Genomic DNA, 17,909 nt, shown 5'->3' on the forward strand with positions numbered 1-17,909 from the left:
GTTCTCCCGGGGAAGCTGTCCCTGGATCCCGGGACCCCGGCAGTGGCGGGCTGCACGAGCTCCCGGGAGGGGCGGTGTGGAGAGTGACCTGTGCTCGCACACAGGCCTCTTGATGGCGGCAGCAGCAGCCCTAGCGTCCCGGGTCCGCGCTGATAGCCGTGGTTCGCGCCTGTTTCTGGAGCTCCTTTACGCGGTGCCCTTAATCCCGTCTCCTCGTGCGCCAGGAAACAGAGGCAAGAAAAAGTCTCCTGTCTCTTCGGCAGCTCCGCGCCTGTCTCTGGAGCTCCTTTTTCAAGTAGAGTTTTTAAGCAGTAATGCTGATGCTTCTAATCACATCTGGAAAAGCAGGGTGCTATAATATGTGGTCATTCAAATTATGTTTATGAAGAGTTTCACTAGTAGTGTGTAGAAGTCTTTATGCTGTAATGTGCAATGAAAATGCATTTAGAAATGTATGTGGGGGACTCCCCTGGTGGCGCAGTGGTTAAGAATCCACCTGCCAATGCAGGGGACATGGGTTCGAGCCCTGGTCCGGGAAGATCCCACATGCAGCAGAGCAGCTAAGCCCGTGGGCCACAACTCCTGGACCTGCACTCTAGAGCCCGCCCGTGCACCGCAACAAAGAGTAGCCCCCACTTGCCGCAACTGGAGAAAGCCCGCGTGCAGCAACGAAGACCCAACGCAGCCAAAAATAAATAAATTTATTTTTTTTTAAAATGTATGTGGTATAATTTCAACTATATAACTATATATTTGCATTGAGGAAGGACTGGAAAGAAATATACAAATAATGTTAAGTGTAGCTATTACTACCATTTGGTAAAATTTATAGGTCATTTTTATTTTTATAATTTTTAATTTTGTACAATAAGCATATCTTACTTTACAGCGAACCTAATAGACATTGTTGTTACTTTGCCTTCCAGCAGTACTAATGAAGAGCCCATGTGCCACAACTACTGAAGCCCACACACCTAGAGCCCATGCTCCACAACAAGAGAAGCCACGACAATGAGAAAGCCCGTGCACCGCAACAAAGAGTAGCCCCCACTTGCCGCAACTGGAGAAAGCCCGCGTGCAGCAACGAAGACCCAACGCAGCCAAAAATAAATAAATTTATTTTTTTTTAAAATGTATGTGGTATAATTTCAACTATATAACTATATATTTGCATTGAGGAAGGACTGGAAAGAAATATACAAATAATGTTAAGTGTAGCTATTACTACCATTTGGTAAAATTTATAGGTCATTTTTATTTTTAATTTTGTACAATAAGCATATCTTACTTTACAGCGAACCTAATAGACATTGTTGTTACTTTGCCTTCCAGCAGTACTAATGAAGATGAGGATTTGAACCCAGAACAGAAGATAGAAAGGGAGAAGGAAAGGCGGATGGCTAACAATGCCAGAGAACGCTTGCGTGTGCGGGATATTAATGAGGCATTCAAAGAGCTTGGTCGAATGTGTCAGCTTCATTTAAAGAGTGAAAAACCCCAGACAAAACTCCTTATTCTTCATCAGGCCGTGGCAGTCATCCTTAGTCTAGAACAGCAAGTCAGAGGTAAGTAGGTTCAGCAGAGATATGTAACTGTTTTGCTTCCAGTGAGTAGACATTTCTGTGTCCACTCACTTTTCTGCTTGGGCAGGTTGTTTGTAGGTGCTCCTAGTACTTCTGCCACCGCATCATCGGTATCAGGTTTTCTGTATAATTCTCTCACCTCTTTCTCATTATTTAGGTCAATATCTGTAGGCTCAGTGCTTCCCAGAAACCAGTAGAGAGTAACCCTATGAAATAATGCAGTGAACAGCCAGCCTCCTACTCAGCATTAGTGCTTTGTACCTCTTGTTGACTCTGGTCTCCCACGCTCTTGAATTTACCTGCCTACACCTGTCCTCCAACCTGCTCCTTCCTGTCTTCCCTACTTCTCTGTAGTCAGTTTCTTGCCTGCTTTACCCGGGGCATCTGTGAGGCCCTGATGGTTAATAGGATGCCTGGTCATGGCCCCTACTGGCTTTGCCCCCTATGGATGTCCTTTATACCCATGTCAATAAGGTGTCAGAGTTTCTTCGTTGATTCCTGATCAGGAATGCCATGAGGTTCTTGGGTGAATATGCACTGGCATGCCTGTGTGTCCCTAAGGACAAAAGTGTGGTTCATACAGACTTATTGATAACACTGCTGACTCAGACAGCTCTCCCAACTGTTTTATTTTGATGGAATCTTTTTTTTTTTTTTTTTGGCCACACAGTGCAGGTTGTGAGATCTCAGTTCCCCAACCAGCCATTGAACCTGGGCCATGGCAGGGAAAGCCCGGAACCCTAACCATTAGGCCGCCAGGGAACTCCCTTGATGGAACCTTGAAGAAGCTTTGAAACTTCATTTTTTGAACAAAGTGTTTATTGTACACCTGTGTCCCAGTCAGCTATGTTCTAGACCCTGGGTTATCAATTAATACAAGCTTCCAGCACTTGAGAGGTTCTATCATCAAGCTTGCTTTTTTGAATATACTTATATATCTTCTTATTCAAAGTTACGAATGCCTCATCCTAAGCCTTTTTGCAAAGAATTTGTAGATGTGGCCTTTGATTCCAGACCCCATCTCTAACCTCCCTTCATTGAGAGCAATTTTGTCTTCCTTATTTACTGGGTATTTATATAATATTTTATTTAAAGAAAGTTGGAAAAGAAAAAAGAGTAGGAGTGGACAGATGCTTGACAACTACAACAAGGACCCTCAGCACTGATCATAGAAAGAATACTCTTTCTAAGAAAACCAGAGTTAGAGAACTTGAACACATTTTCAGAAAAACATAACACTAGTAATTAATTTATCTATTCATTTCCCTCCAGTGTTTTTAATGAATAAAAATGATGAATAGATAAAACACTTACCACCAAAACCAGATACTGCTCCTGTTATCTTAAGGCCCTTGAAGTACCTGTAAAGCGTAAATGTTAATGAAACCTGATCAAGAAGTTATAGACTTGGGACTTCCCTGGCAGTCCAGTGGTTAGGACTCGGTGCTTCCACTGCAGGGGGCACAGGTTCTATCCCTGGTCAGGGAACTAAGATCCTGCATGCCATGTGGTGTGACCAAAAAAATTTTTTTAATAATAATAAAATATATTTTTTAAAAAAGAAGTTAAAGACTCCCTTGTGATATTCATAAAGACAGTCTGATAGTTGTCACTCACCTGTGGCAGGAGCATTTGTCCCTTGAGCTGTCACTTCACCAAATGTTTTTGTTCAGTTATGTCTGACATTCAGTGGTCCAAGTATATTCATCCTCCTCCTCAGCAGCCCAATATATTTTCTACCCTGACGCTACCCAGCCTTTTGTTGTCAAGACTGTTGCCTCCATCAGCACTGTGAAAGTTTTACTGTCGGGACAACAGTGGTGCCAGAACTTATTCTTGTACAGCACCTTTCCTTCCCACAGTTCATTAGAGCTAGAACAAAGTCATTTGTGTTCTTAAAAATCTTTTTTTTAAGATCAGAGGTACCTACTCTCAGATCCAAGCCATCAAAAATGAGAAATACCTCTGTTTGAAAAAAAGTTATAAACTCCATTTTGCCTGGGTGGATCTTATTCATTCATTTGTAAGATTTCACCTTGTCATGATTCCATGCAAGCACCTAGAATAGAAAAGCTGAGTCTGAAAGAGGATCTAACATCTAGGCTTATCCAGCTGCCTACTAACTTTCTGGTCATTGTTATGAGTACTGACTTTTTCACACTATTCTGGAAAGCTCTATATAAGGAGCCATTGACTGATTAGAATGAACAAAACTTAAATACAGTGAACTGTAACTTCATTAGGGACTGCTTTAATATTCATAAAAGCCTGCCTTCTTCCCAGCCTCAAACTCTGGGCTTCAAAGCCCAGAGCCTTTATTTTACAGCTTAATGTAAAAGCCGTGGGATCCATGTAAGACTCCTTGAAAGGCTGGCTATCTAACAGAGTTTCGAACCCTTCGCGTAGCCCATAATACCTGTTCCTTGTCTATAGCAGCACCTTCAGAGTCTGGTATAACTGCTCTCCTTCCCTGCACTTTATCTCCAGCAGTTTTGAGTTATTTTGGTAACCTGTCCACCTTTGAAAGCCTCTTCATCCCTGCAGGGGCCCTACACAGCAGCCCCTGGGCCCAACAATTTCTATAAAGACATACATTTTGTTTACATGACCTACTTTGGACATCCTCTGGGCTTTCTGGCCACCCCCTTTGGTTTGGGATAGTGTTCCAAGACCATGTCTAGCTGTCCACAACCTGTCATCCCTAGACAAGTGGATATACCAGGAGGGCAACCAGACCTGGGTCTAGCAGTGCATCCTTGAGAAAAGCAAGAAGTGGCTTCCCTTCCAAGCCTCAGATTTTGCCAGAGCATTTTTGTGCCTTGCTGCTCCACATATCAAATCCCATATGGCCTCTGTCATTGCCAATTTAAGCCTTTCTATTATCGTGACTATAATTTTAGCATTACAATTTTACTAATCCTCAGCAGATTTCACATATTATCTTCAAGTTTGTCCTCTCAGCTTTACTAAAGATTAAATTAGTGGTCAAACACTTCCTCCTCAAACTCTTTCACAGGTCAATTTGATAAACTCATTTCTCTTCTGGTGATAATTTAGGGACAATAGAACTGTTAGGATTTTAGTTTACTGGTCTCTTAGTTAGTTAGAAGATAAATAAGCTAGGACAGCGGTTCTCAAATCTGGCTGGTCTCAGAATCACCTGAGGCTTTTCCTTTTCCCAAACAAATTTCCAGACCCTACCCTCAGTACATTTAATTCAGTTGCAATGAGATGGTCAAGCATAGTAGTCTTAGCATATTCATTGATAATACACCACTCCTTCCTAAAGCTCCACTGAAATGAATAAAAATGGCATTAACCCACAAGGATAGAGGGGAGAGAAGATAATAACAAACAAGAGAGCAAAAGTAGATAGAGAAGTGGTAACTGACTTACTTAGAAGAAATTAAATGGAACAGAGAGGAATACCAGCAAGAAGCAGAACATTTTGCCTTACAGGGCCCCTATACCCTGAAAGCCTCTGGACTTTGGAGGTACTAATTATTAGAAAAAGCAGAAGTCAGGCATCAGACCTGAAAACAGAAAGATTCATTGGAGGTTTGCTATGGAAAGTTGGATCCCTAAGTCTCCTCTGTACTTCATATTGCTTCTGCCCTCTTTTCCCTTCCACCATAGAAGCCAGGAGGATTATTTTTAGCAAAAAAATGAAATCTGAAAGGCTGCAAATCTGAAACACCAAGAGGAGCAGAGAATGAGTGAAGTATAAAGCTGAACAGTGAGACCTGCAGCCCTGTGTCCTGCTTTGCTTTCCTAATGCTGGCAACAAAGTATTCTATCCTCAAGGAAATGGGATAATTCTTTTCTAAAGAAATTAAAATACTCTAGAGAAAAGACATCCAGACTTACCACCAAAACCAGATACTGCTCCTGTTATCTTAAGGCCCTTGAAGTACCTGTAAAGCGTAAATGTTAATGAAACCTGATCAAGAAGTTATAGACTTGGGACTTCCCTGGCAGTCCAGTGGTTAGGACTCGGTGCTTCCACTGCAGGGGGCACAGGTTCTATCCCTGGTCAGGGAACTAAGATCCTGCATGCCATGTGGTGTGACCAAAAAAATTTTTTTAATAATAATAAAATATATTTTTTAAAAAAGAAGTTAAAGACTCCCTTGTGATATTCATAAAGACAGTCTGATAGTTGTCACTCACCTGTGGCAGGAGCATTTGTCCCTTGAGCTGTCACTTCACCAAATGTTTTTGTTCAGTTATGTCTGACATTCAGTGGTCCAAGTATATTCATCCTCCTCCTCAGCAGCCCAATATATTTTCTACCCTGACGCTACCCAGCCTTTTGTTGTCAAGACTGTTGCCTCCATCAGCACTGTGAAAGTTTTACTGTCGGGACAACAGTGGTGCCAGAACTTATTCTTGTACAGCACCTTTCCTTCCCACAGTTCATTAGAGCTAGAACAAAGTCATTTGTGTTCTTAAAAATCTTTTTTTTAAGATCAGAGGTACCTACTCTCAGATCCAAGCCATCAAAAATGAGAAATACCTCTGTTTGAAAAAAAGTTATAAACTCCATTTTGCCTGGGTGGATCTTATTCATTCATTTGTAAGATTTCACCTTGTCATGATTCCATGCAAGCACCTAGAATAGAAAAGCTGAGTCTGAAAGAGGATCTAACATCTAGGCTTATCCAGCTGCCTACTAACTTTCTGGTCATTGTTATGAGTACTGACTTTTTCACACTATTCTGGAAAGCTCTATATAAGGAGCCATTGACTGATTAGAATGAACAAAACTTAAATACAGTGAACTGTAACTTCATTAGGGACTGCTTTAATATTCATAAAAGCCTGCCTTCTTCCCAGCCTCAAACTCTGGGCTTCAAAGCCCAGAGCCTTTATTTTACAGCTTAATGTAAAAGCCGTGGGATCCATGTAAGACTCCTTGAAAGGCTGGCTATCTAACAGAGTTTCGAACCCTTCGCGTAGCCCATAATACCTGTTCCTTGTCTATAGCAGCACCTTCAGAGTCTGGTATAACTGCTCTCCTTCCCTGCACTTTATCTCCAGCAGTTTTGAGTTATTTTGGTAACCTGTCCACCTTTGAAAGCCTCTTCATCCCTGCAGGGGCCCTACACAGCAGCCCCTGGGCCCAACAATTTCTATAAAGACATACATTTTGTTTACATGACCTACTTTGGACATCCTCTGGGCTTTCTGGCCACCCCCTTTGGTTTGGGATAGTGTTCCAAGACCATGTCTAGCTGTCCACAACCTGTCATCCCTAGACAAGTGGATATACCAGGAGGGCAACCAGACCTGGGTCTAGCAGTGCATCCTTGAGAAAAGCAAGAAGTGGCTTCCCTTCCAAGCCTCAGATTTTGCCAGAGCATTTTTGTGCCTTGCTGCTCCACATATCAAATCCCATATGGCCTCTGTCATTGCCAATTTAAGCCTTTCTATTATCGTGACTATAATTTTAGCATTACAATTTTACTAATCCTCAGCAGATTTCACATATTATCTTCAAGTTTGTCCTCTCAGCTTTACTAAAGATTAAATTAGTGGTCAAACACTTCCTCCTCAAACTCTTTCACAGGTCAATTTGATAAACTCATTTCTCTTCTGGTGATAATTTAGGGACAATAGAACTGTTAGGATTTTAGTTTACTGGTCTCTTAGTTAGTTAGAAGATAAATAAGCTAGGACAGCGGTTCTCAAATCTGGCTGGTCTCAGAATCACCTGAGGCTTTTCCTTTTCCCAAACAAATTTCCAGACCCTACCCTCAGTACATTTAATTCAGTTGCAATGAGATGGTCAAGCATAGTAGTCTTAGCATATTCATTGATAATACACCACTCCTTCCTAAAGCTCCACTGAAATGAATAAAAATGGCATTAACCCACAAGGATAGAGGGGAGAGAAGATAATAACAAACAAGAGAGCAAAAGTAGATAGAGAAGTGGTAACTGACTTACTTAGAAGAAATTAAATGGAACAGAGAGGAATACCAGCAAGAAGCAGAACATTTTGCCTTACAGGGCCCCTATACCCTGAAAGCCTCTGGACTTTGGAGGTACTAATTATTAGAAAAAGCAGAAGTCAGGCATCAGACCTGAAAACAGAAAGATTCATTGGAGGTTTGCTATGGAAAGTTGGATCCCTAAGTCTCCTCTGTACTTCATATTGCTTCTGCCCTCTTTTCCCTTCCACCATAGAAGCCAGGAGGATTATTTTTAGCAAAAAAATGAAATCTGAAAGGCTGCAAATCTGAAACACCAAGAGGAGCAGAGAATGAGTGAAGTATAAAGCTGAACAGTGAGACCTGCAGCCCTGTGTCCTGCTTTGCTTTCCTAATGCTGGCAACAAAGTATTCTATCCTCAAGGAAATGGGATAATTCTTTTCTAAAGAAATTAAAATACTCTAGAGAAAAGACATCCAGATTTAGGAATTCCTGAGTAATAATTTCTCACTTTTGGATTACCATAGAATAATAAAGCCCACCAGTTGATGTCTTACTTCTAATATTAAAGGACAGCCAAAGAGTTAAGAAAAACCACCATGAAAAAGAGAAATTGAGATCAAACCAAACAAAAAAGAAAGAAGAAAACAGAGACATGCAAAAAGCATTGCGAAACTTTTTTTAAAAAAAACAAAATTAATATCTTTTAATAAGAGAAAATGTATGCATAAAAGAGAAAGAAGCCATGAAAAAGAAATTCAGATGATATGATAGCAGAAAAAAAATAGTAGAGAAGTTAGCTGATAAAGCTGGAAAAAATCTCCTAGAAAGAGATGAAAAATAGGAGAGAAGAACTAATAAAATTAGGGGGGGATCAATCTAGAAGTCCAACATCTGACCAATAGGATTAGTAGAGTAAGAGCAGAAGAGAGCAAAGGGGATTATTATGGCAATAATATAGGAAATTTACCAGTACTAAAGAGTACATGTCTCAAGATTGGTAAACTCTAATCTTGTGTTAATAATGATTTTAGGGGCTTCCCTGGTGGCGCAGTGGTTGAGAATCTGCCTGCTAATGCAGGGGACACGGGTTCGAGCCCTGGTCTGGGAGGATCCCACATGCCGCGGAGCAACTAGGCCCGTGAGCCACAACTACTGAGCCTGCGCGTCTGGAGCCTGTGCTCCGCCACAAGAGAAGCCACGATAGTGAGAGGCCCGCCCACCGCGATGAAGAGTGGCCCCCACTTGCCACAACTAGAGAAAGCCCTCACACAGAAACGAAGACCCAACACAGCAAAAATTAATTAATTAATAAACTCCTACCCCCAACATCTTCTTTAAAAAATAAAAAAAATTAAAAAAAGAATAATGATTTTAGGACTTCCCTGGTGGTGCAGTGGTTAAGAATCCGCCTGCCAATGCAGGGGACACGGGTTCGAGCCCTGGTCCAGGAAGATCCCACATGCCTCAGAGCAACTAAGCCCGTGTGCCACAACTACTGAGCCTGCACTCTAGAGCCCACGAGCCACAACTACTGAGCCCACATGCCACAACTACTGAAGCCTGCATGCCTAGAGCCTGTGCTCCACAACAAGAGAAGCCACTGCAATGAGAAGCCAGCGCACCGCAACAAAGGGTAGCCCCCGCTCAGTGCAACTAGAGGAAGCCTGTGCACAGTAATGAAGACCCAATGCAGCCAAAAAATTAATTAATTAATTAATTTAAAAAGAATAATGATTTTAATAATTACTTCAAGTTCATGTGTATTATCATGAAATTTCAGAGCATCCAGGTTAAAAAGAATATCCTAAAGCTTTTAGAGACAAAATTTAAATAGCTCAGAGACAAAGGAACAACATTCAAAATGTCATCAGAGTTCTGAAGAAGTAGTGCTGGATTCCAGGAGACAGTGGAACAATACCTTCAAAATTCTGAGGAAAAATCACTTTCAACCTAGTATTCTATTTAGCCAAACTATTAATTAAAATGTAAAGATAGGATAAAGATAGTTCAGATATGCAAAGACTTTAAAATTTTACCTCCCATGTACACTTTCTGAGGAAGCATCGGGAACATATGCTTAGGCCAAATGAGGACATAATCAACAAAGACAAAGGCATAGGATTTGGGAAAGAAAGGATCTAACGCATGGGAGCAGCAAAATAAAATCCCATAACAAGAACTACTAGGCCTAGAAAAGAACCAGTTTACATTGAAAATAGAAGACTGTTAGCTGTGGAAGAGAGGTTTACAGGGAAAGAAGATGGAATTAATAGATAATATGATGATGTGTTTGAGATTTTAGGAAGAAATATTGAGAGGCATTTGTTAGACCTATTAGAGCATTTCGGGGGGGTGGAAATTAGCATTACTAACAAATGAAAAGCAAAGCAACTATTAACTACAGGAAAAACAGTCATATGAACAAGGAAACAATACAAAATTCTTGACTTGTATGTATGTCCACATAGATATAATAACAGATATTTACCTAATCATAATATTGAAGAAGTGACTGTTGCATTAGCCAAATATTGTGCTATAAACATGTTAAGAAGATGATATTATGGAGAGGCAAGTCCTCATCCACATACCAGAGGGTAATAGACCCTTAATAAAAATGTAAGAAAGACAATTGCTTCTTATGCTCCGCACATAATGTCTGACTTCTTACCTCTGTATCAGGCCTTCCTGGCTACTTAACATGTTTGCCATGGCCTGCTCACACAGACCAGGAAGTATGAAGCAACAGCACTAGCTTTTGCTTTTCTGCATCAAAGCTCACTTACTTCACATTTCGTAGAGCTTACTGTAGTATTCTCTTGGTTCTTCCAGCCCTGAGTGTTGTCTGACTCATTGTAGGAGTCTACAAAATCTTGCCTAACTTGAGTTTTTGGTTCTGGTCCTTTCCAGCTATTCTGATCATGCCTTCTAGAGTCTTAGTAAGCTAAGAGCAGTGTTCCATTGTAAGAGAAATGTGACAATGTTTCAATTAGAAAACGTTGAAATCTTTCTCCTCTTTGGATTTCACATGTTAATTTGTGCCCTCTTTTCAGTCTCTCTGGTCATTGTTTGAGACTATTGCCTACACAGTAAAGGAGATATGACACCTAATGAAAGACAGACTTCTCTTATTTGTCAGAAGTACACAATTCCTTGTTAAGAAAGCAGCTCCTGGGACTTCCCTGGTGGTCCAGTGGTTAAGACTCTGCACTTCCAGTGCAGGGGGCACAGGTTTGATCCCTGGTTGGAGAACTAAGATACCACATGCCACACGTGGTGTGGCCCAAAAAAAATAAAAAATTAAAATTAAAAAATGAAAGCAGCTCCTAATATTTTTACATAATGATGGACATGCCGATTTCTACTACTAGTTATCCTGATAAATTAAGTAAGAGTGTACCTTCCTTTCTTCATTGCCTCCTCAGAGTTGTATAGGCTTCATTCATGTCTTTTCCTAAATGCAGGGACTTTGATGATGAAATGTTATCATCATGTATGAGTAAAAATAGAGTCAGTAAATTTACCATAATAAAGTCTTTTGTCTACTCTTTTTAAACTCAGAAGTGAACTATAAATGTGTTTTGAAATATGCACATTCAAATATGTTTTTACTTTCCCTGAAAAAGGAAATACATTAAAAAAAGAAAAAAGCTCTGCTATGTTGCATTCAGTTTGGGCCATCATTTCAAGAAAGTCTAACGTAAAAAAAATTACAACTTATACAAAATATTGTTTTCATTACAGACTAAGTTTAAGTGGTCTTTTTATGTTATATTCATTAACACATTTTTTATCAGTTTATAAAAATAAGTGTAACAACTTTTAACTGATACTGTATGTTATAAAGTGAAACAAAAAACTACACCAGTAGCTGTCATGGGTTAGATATCTTGTACTTAAAACTCATTTAAAGAAGTTATAATAGGAACTGTAGTTCCTAAGTAGATTTTCATTCAGTGGGTTTTAAGTTCAGTAGATTTTCTTTATCTTTATTTCATATGGTAATATCCCACACTTTAAGCTCCTTTGAAAATGCCCACATCAGAAGTTCCATTCAGTCTTCTCTGCTGTCTCATATACAAAGCAGTAAAGGTTTTTATAACCCTCTCAATCACACCCCCAACTGTTGAAAGAACATCTCAATCATCTCGTTCTGCATATAAATCAAAGGAGAAAAGCAGGATATACTCAGGCTACCTCTCTTCCTGGAGGGGTTGGCACATTTCCTATAGAGGAATGCTGAGGGTGTCTCTTAGTTTATCATTTTCTGAACTGGTAGAATTCTAGATAAAGCACAGATGTCCCTCTCCAGCACATAGAGAATGTCAGCATTCATAACAGTTCAATGTATCATATCTTCACAGGACACTGAGGAGTTTCGGTAGACTAATAACAGCATTTGCCACAGTGTTTGGATGAAGCAGTAAAAGAACTGCTTTAAGATATTGATGTAGATCAAGTCAAACCCTGGAAAACTAAATCATAAGAAGAAAACACAAAATGGTCAGAAAGAAGTATAAGTTTTAAGGCTCAGTTAATGCTGAGGTTTTATGTAAGCATATCATTGTTGCCTCTGAGGTTATTCATTATTGGACTGGAATTACACAGAGATTGGTAATACCCACAGAAAGCAAAAATAACAGCCATTTGTTCAGTTTAAAACCCAGGAGTCCATGATTCATAACTTCTGTCTCTAATGATGAAATTATTTTTCCCTATTTCAGAGAGGAACCTTAACCCCAAAGCAGCCTGCCTTAAGAGAAGGGAAGAAGAAAAAGTTTCTGCCGTATCGGCAGAGCCACCAACCACACTGCCAGGAACCCATCCTGGGCTTAGTGAAACTACCAACCCTATGGGTCATATGTAAACATCAGCCAGGTAAGTATGGGTATGAAAAGAAAGTACAAGGAAGTCCCCTGATTCATCTTAAACTGAGTTAGAACCTTTGAACAGAATTCTCTGGTAGCACTGGTCATGGTAAAGGTCACGTGTAATTTGGAATCCAACAGCTTACCTTTCTGTTATATAGTTAGAGAGCCCATGTCATTTTATACCAAATTACTATTCTCTTCAAAATGTGATACTGTCCTTTGATTCATAAAGAACTTTGGGCTCTCATGTTCTAGATCATCATGTATACTCCCTCACATGAATATTATTCTGATCCAAGAAGAAAACAGTGCAATGACTCATCTATCAAAAAATACTTTTGCTACCACGCATGGTCCTCATTCCTCTACTCAGAAGTACATGATGGCATCATCAACCAGTTTTCTGTTAACCATCTACCTCTTCTCTATCATGAAATCTTCATGCACAAAACAGTTATTGCTTGCTTCCATTTGGATCATTAATGGAAGTCTATAATACGCATGTTCCTTCCCCTGTAAGAATATTAGTTACACCTTGTGGAATCTATTAAAGAATGTAGATGTGTTGTATATGAGAGAATCAGAACATCCTTCTCTTGGGAATTTTACTTGTTGAAAGACTGTTCTTTTTATCTTGCTCTTCATAAACTAAACAGTTTGCTTCTTTGTGATTTTTTTTTTTAACAAAGTGACAACAGTAGTAGGAGGTTTTGCCCAAGTAATTAGATAATGTGAACCATCTTTTTCTTAACTATATACATTCATATTATCTATAAGTTGTAAAGTTAATATTTGGGTGACAGAAATTAATACAAACCATAATTAAATATTTGGGTCAGTAACAAAATATAGCTCACAGCATGGATTAGGAATAGAACTGGTAACTTCATTTTTATAATCTGCCTTCAGCAGTGTATAGTTCTTTTCCTAGTTTCATCAGCAGAGTAAAAGCAGTAAGTAAAAGTAAATGGATGGGAGGTTTGGAGCAGGAAAAAAATACCGAGTGCAATTTCATTTTGTCAGCTTTGTGGCTATCTCATTTTGAGCTGAAAGTTTGGAATTTGATAGAATATTTTGTAAACTACAAAGATTAGTCAATAACTCACCTTTTCCTGAAGAAATTGATTTCCTACCACATCTTCATATATCCTTCTTAGGATCAAACTAGACCAAAACGGAAGATTTCATTTGGGGACAGAGGAGGAAGTATTGATGTAATTATTTAGGCGTCAGTTATAATTCTAACAGCACACTGGAAAAAACCCTGTCATCTCTCCCACCAAAAAAAAAACAAAAAACCTGAAACAACAGCTATAACAGACTGTGCATGTCAAAGGGCTTTAGGCAAGAGCTAGTTAAATTACAGATCCTCTAAAACCCATGCCATTGCTTCATGATCTGTGGAAACTGTAGAATATCATGAAAAAATATTTTTATTCAAAAATAAATTTTGAAGTCTTTAAAATAAATACAGGCAAGTGTTTCTTGGTGCAAAAGTGACTTTCTAAATTGGCAGATTATGTAGAGGTACCTTCCTGTGGTTGGGTACCAGGTAACCACCAGGCTGTGAGAAGAGTACTTCACATTCAGCTATCACATTTACCTCAGAGCCTGGGTCTTCTTTTCTTGTCTCTCTAGTTTGTTGTACCCATTTCCTATTACTCTCTTTCCAGTCTCTCTCTAGCTCTTTCTCCGTCAGCCTTCTCTCCCTACCTCACATCTCTCTTTTCCCCTACCGTTTACTTCCTGTTCTTTCATTGCTTCTGTATCTCCTACTCTTTCATAGCTCTATCCTTATCTCTATTATGAGGAAATTCCCCCACTTTAGCTTAAAATTAAACCTTGAGCATTCTCACCTATCAAAAAGAATTCTTTTTTAAAAGGAGTGGGGAGAGGTTTCAAGGTTATATAAGAAATGTAGTGGGCTTCCCTGGTGGCGCAGTGGTTGAGAGTCCGCCTGCCGATGCAGGGGACGTGGGTTCGTGCCCCGGTCCGGGAGGATCCCACATGCTGCGGAGCAGCTGGGCCCGTGAGCCATGGCCGCTGGGCCTGCGCGTCCGGAGCCTGTGCTCCGCGGCGGGAGGGGCTGCGGCGGTGAGAGGCCCGCGTACCGCAAAAACAAAAATAAAAAGAAAAGAAATGTAGTAAATGCACTTTGTTCCATGAGATTTCAAAGGCTAGTGTTTATTATATTAAAATAAGTCTTAAAGATTGCTAATTTCATAAAGGTGGTTATCTGGTTTCATTTGATAACCTTCAATTCTTTATAGAACTGGATAGCAGCAGATTAAAACCAGCAAGAGATTGGGCAGCAGGAAAACGACTGCTAGAATCAGAATGGCTGATAAATGACCACAGAATGACTGGCTATAAAAGCACAATAATATAAGGCCACGAGGCTTTGAATGTCTCAGTTATCCATCCCTAAGAGCATCACTCTACTATAAAACCATACTGTGGCCCTTGTTTAATAAGGAGGTGAAAAGTATGATTCTTCCTAAAGCTATTTCCATCCAAAATGGCTGAAATGGGAAATTTCAGAGCTACTACTATGTATATTATATTAAGAATATAAACATAAAATTTGTACTAATAGAGTAAATTTTCTTAATAAATTCATTGAACAAAGAGTTACTGAGGACCTACCATGGACCAATAACTGAAACCAATGTGAAAATGAATTCAAAATGGTCCCTGCCCTCAGGAACTTTCAGTTTAGAGGAGATAGATGTAAACAGTTAACACAGTACAGTGGACTGGATGTAGCAATAAATATATGCTTTAATGTCTCTCCGCTGAGAACTGGATGAGTAGAAGCTCAGAGCTCAGGTATTGCCAACCTGAATGTTGCCAAAATTAAGGTTTGCATAATTACCACAGCTGTTATATAATCCTCTATCTTGTGATTCTATAATTACATTATCTCCTTTAAAAATCTTACCACATACATCAAGTAAAACCATTTCAGTTACACCTTAAAAGAAAAAACCTCATTTATAAGCCATGTAGCCCACGGCTAATTTAGTGTAAACCTGGGTATAAATGAGGAATACCAACTTGTTTTGTTTTGTTTTGTTTCTGGGGAGGTGTTTATTTTTAACCATGATGTCCTAATTGGTTCTATTCTCTCCCTTGGCTCTCCCTGCCACAGTTCCAGAGTTATCAGTAGGCTAGATAGAAGGTGACCTCTCCTCATAAGGACTTGGACAACTCAGATTATCTGAAGACACAAACCTGATAGGAGGGAGAAGAAAAAACAAAACACTTGAAGCAAGAAATGCAAATGTAATCCTACGATCAAAGCAGCTGGTCAACACTTCCATCAGAAGTGAAGATAGGAAGCTCATCAGACAGAATATCAGCCCATGAGATGTTCGCAACATATCATTTTGTTGCAAGCAGTATGTCGCTTCTGCACAATCAGAGACTGTCTCGATCTCTCCACTCACCGTGGAAGTTGCCTTGTGCCTAAACTGAATTGACAAATGCATTGTAACTACAAATTTTATTTATTGTTATGGAACTGTAAGGTCTACATATAAAGGGAAAAAGTTAATGGGGAAAGCTGATCTCCACTCAGCTGATGCCAGCATTAGTTAAAGCTGTTCGCGTGCAGAGAACAAAGCAGTGACAACCATTGGCCCTTAGCATTCCCGGCATACCTATTAGTGTCTTAAAAAGGAAGGGAAAAGTCTTTTGTTGCCCTCTCCTATCCTTTTGCCATATGAATAGTGTTTTCCAAGAAATAGGAAAATATTACTTGGTATAGCATTTCTCTCGCGCTCATTTTTTCATTCATTTTTATTTTTTTCTTTGTGGGTGTTGTATTTGGTCTCTGAATCTGAATAGCTTATGGTCACAGTCCAGAATCCTCCATGTAGCTCTATGTGCTTTGCATATTTACCTTACAAAGATAAGCAGAGACCATCTGTGACCATAGCCTAGCTAAGATTTTAAAAGGGGAAATTTTGTCCCCTATATTTTCCCCCAAATAAATATTGCTTTATTTCTAATAATAACAAGACTTTTCAAGCTTCTAGGTTTCATAGTAAAGCTTGTAATAGAAAGAAGTGTAAATTACAAGGGAAGAATTTACTTTTTAGAAATTGCTTTGTTTTCCAAGCAGTAAGTACTACATACAGTACTTATAAAGTGTTAGCTGTAAGTAAGCACAAAATGGATTTAAAATACAAAGATGATTTTCAGGCTGTGATTATGTTGAACATAACAACCCAGTAGTCACCAAGGCAGGTAGTGTGATAAATGAACACACCACTCTGAGGCTAATTACCTAATGGAATACAAGAGCAATGGTCACCCATGTGTCCTTATTCTAGCCTTTATTTCTCTGTCATTTGGATGGCTGGTTAGTGGGGAGGAATTCAGTGGGTGATGTAATCAACTGCAAACCATCTGCCCTGTCCCAAGAAGATGAGCCAGATTAGCATTAAACCAGTCCTTGTCAGTCCATCTTAATACTGTGCATTAAGGCACCCCTCTGTCTCTAATCCTTAAGAGTTTTTTTTTTTAAGACGTAATAATCACTTTGAACTTCCTTGAAACCTGTCTTCCACCACAACAACCCTGGGAGAGAAAAACATGCTAAACAAGGTTGTCTTGGCTTAATAATTCCTTATAGCCAATATCAACAAGGGCAATCAGCACACAGAAGAAAGGACCCAAATCACTATGTAACTTAAAGATTTCTGTTAATTTGAAAGAACAAAAACAATTAAGAGAGAACTTCAGATTCTCCAATCAGGATGATCCCTAACAAATCAGTCTTTCGTGAACGTAGTGGACTTTTTGGTAACTTTAATTTGCCTATATTCTCCAATTACATCAGACTCTCTGTGGCCTTGTTCTTCATTTCAGTGTTAATCAGCTAAAACAGAAGTTGTTGCTTATGATGTGTGAGTGAACATATGCCACTGCCTGGCCTTTTTTCTTCGGAGCTTGTTGTCTTTTTCGCTATATTAGACTTTGCAGTATGCCCAGAAGCTTTCCTTCATAAAATAGAAAGAAAAAAACATTTGGCTTATTTTTCACTGTAGCTAGTCTTTTATACAATAATCTTGTAAGAAAATTTCTTGAATTCTAAATATTACTCTTTCTAGATTTTTGAAATCGAAAAGTTTTCAGTAAAAAGTTTCTTACTTTATTTTATTATATTAGGTAGTAAAAATGTAGGGTTATTTACCATAACCTGTTCATTAATATCAGAAATTTACAATAGCATTTTAAGACCATAGTAGAATTCTAGCATACCGTGTAGTACCTATGGAGTATTGTAAGAGCTAATTGTCCGAGATGAATTGCTTCTCATCTTGTTCTCCAGTTTCCATTGTTGGTTTATTGCAGATTTGTATCCTGTGTCAAATTCAAGGTATTATTGATAAACCTTTTGAACCAGCAGCAAGAAGTTCAAAATTTTTTCTGTCACTGTAACAGAAAACACAATATGTATATAACATTTATGTAGCAATAAATGTGCCATCTTTTTTTTTAACATAGTAAA

The 17,909-nt window shown here is 39.2% G+C and overlaps 1 protein-coding gene across 13 annotated transcripts in view; it reads left to right on the plus strand.

Moving 5' to 3' along the window:
• The window catches only part of TCF12 (transcription factor 12), a 399,044-nt gene extending 381,135 nt beyond the window's left edge, over positions 1 to 17,909 (plus strand). For 9 of the 13 annotated variants that reach the window (XM_055087985.1, XM_028496359.2, XM_028496361.2 and 6 more), the window contains 3 exons: positions 1,333 to 1,565; positions 12,245 to 12,398; positions 15,543 to 17,909. In XM_055087985.1, the coding sequence (XP_054943960.1) occupies positions 1,333 to 1,565; positions 12,245 to 12,387 (376 nt within the window). In that variant the 3' untranslated portion in view covers positions 12,388 to 12,398; positions 15,543 to 17,909. Of the gene's footprint in view, positions 1 to 1,332; positions 1,566 to 12,244; positions 12,399 to 12,646; positions 14,244 to 15,542 lie in introns of those variants that run through there. The other 4 variants (XM_055087984.1, XM_055087986.1, XM_055087991.1 and 1 more) reach the window with 2 other exon arrangements.

The sequence above is a fragment of the Physeter macrocephalus genome, chromosome 11, assembly GCF_002837175.3.
Source record: "Physeter macrocephalus isolate SW-GA chromosome 11, ASM283717v5, whole genome shotgun sequence".
Taxonomy (NCBI): Eukaryota; Metazoa; Chordata; class Mammalia; order Artiodactyla; family Physeteridae; genus Physeter; species Physeter macrocephalus.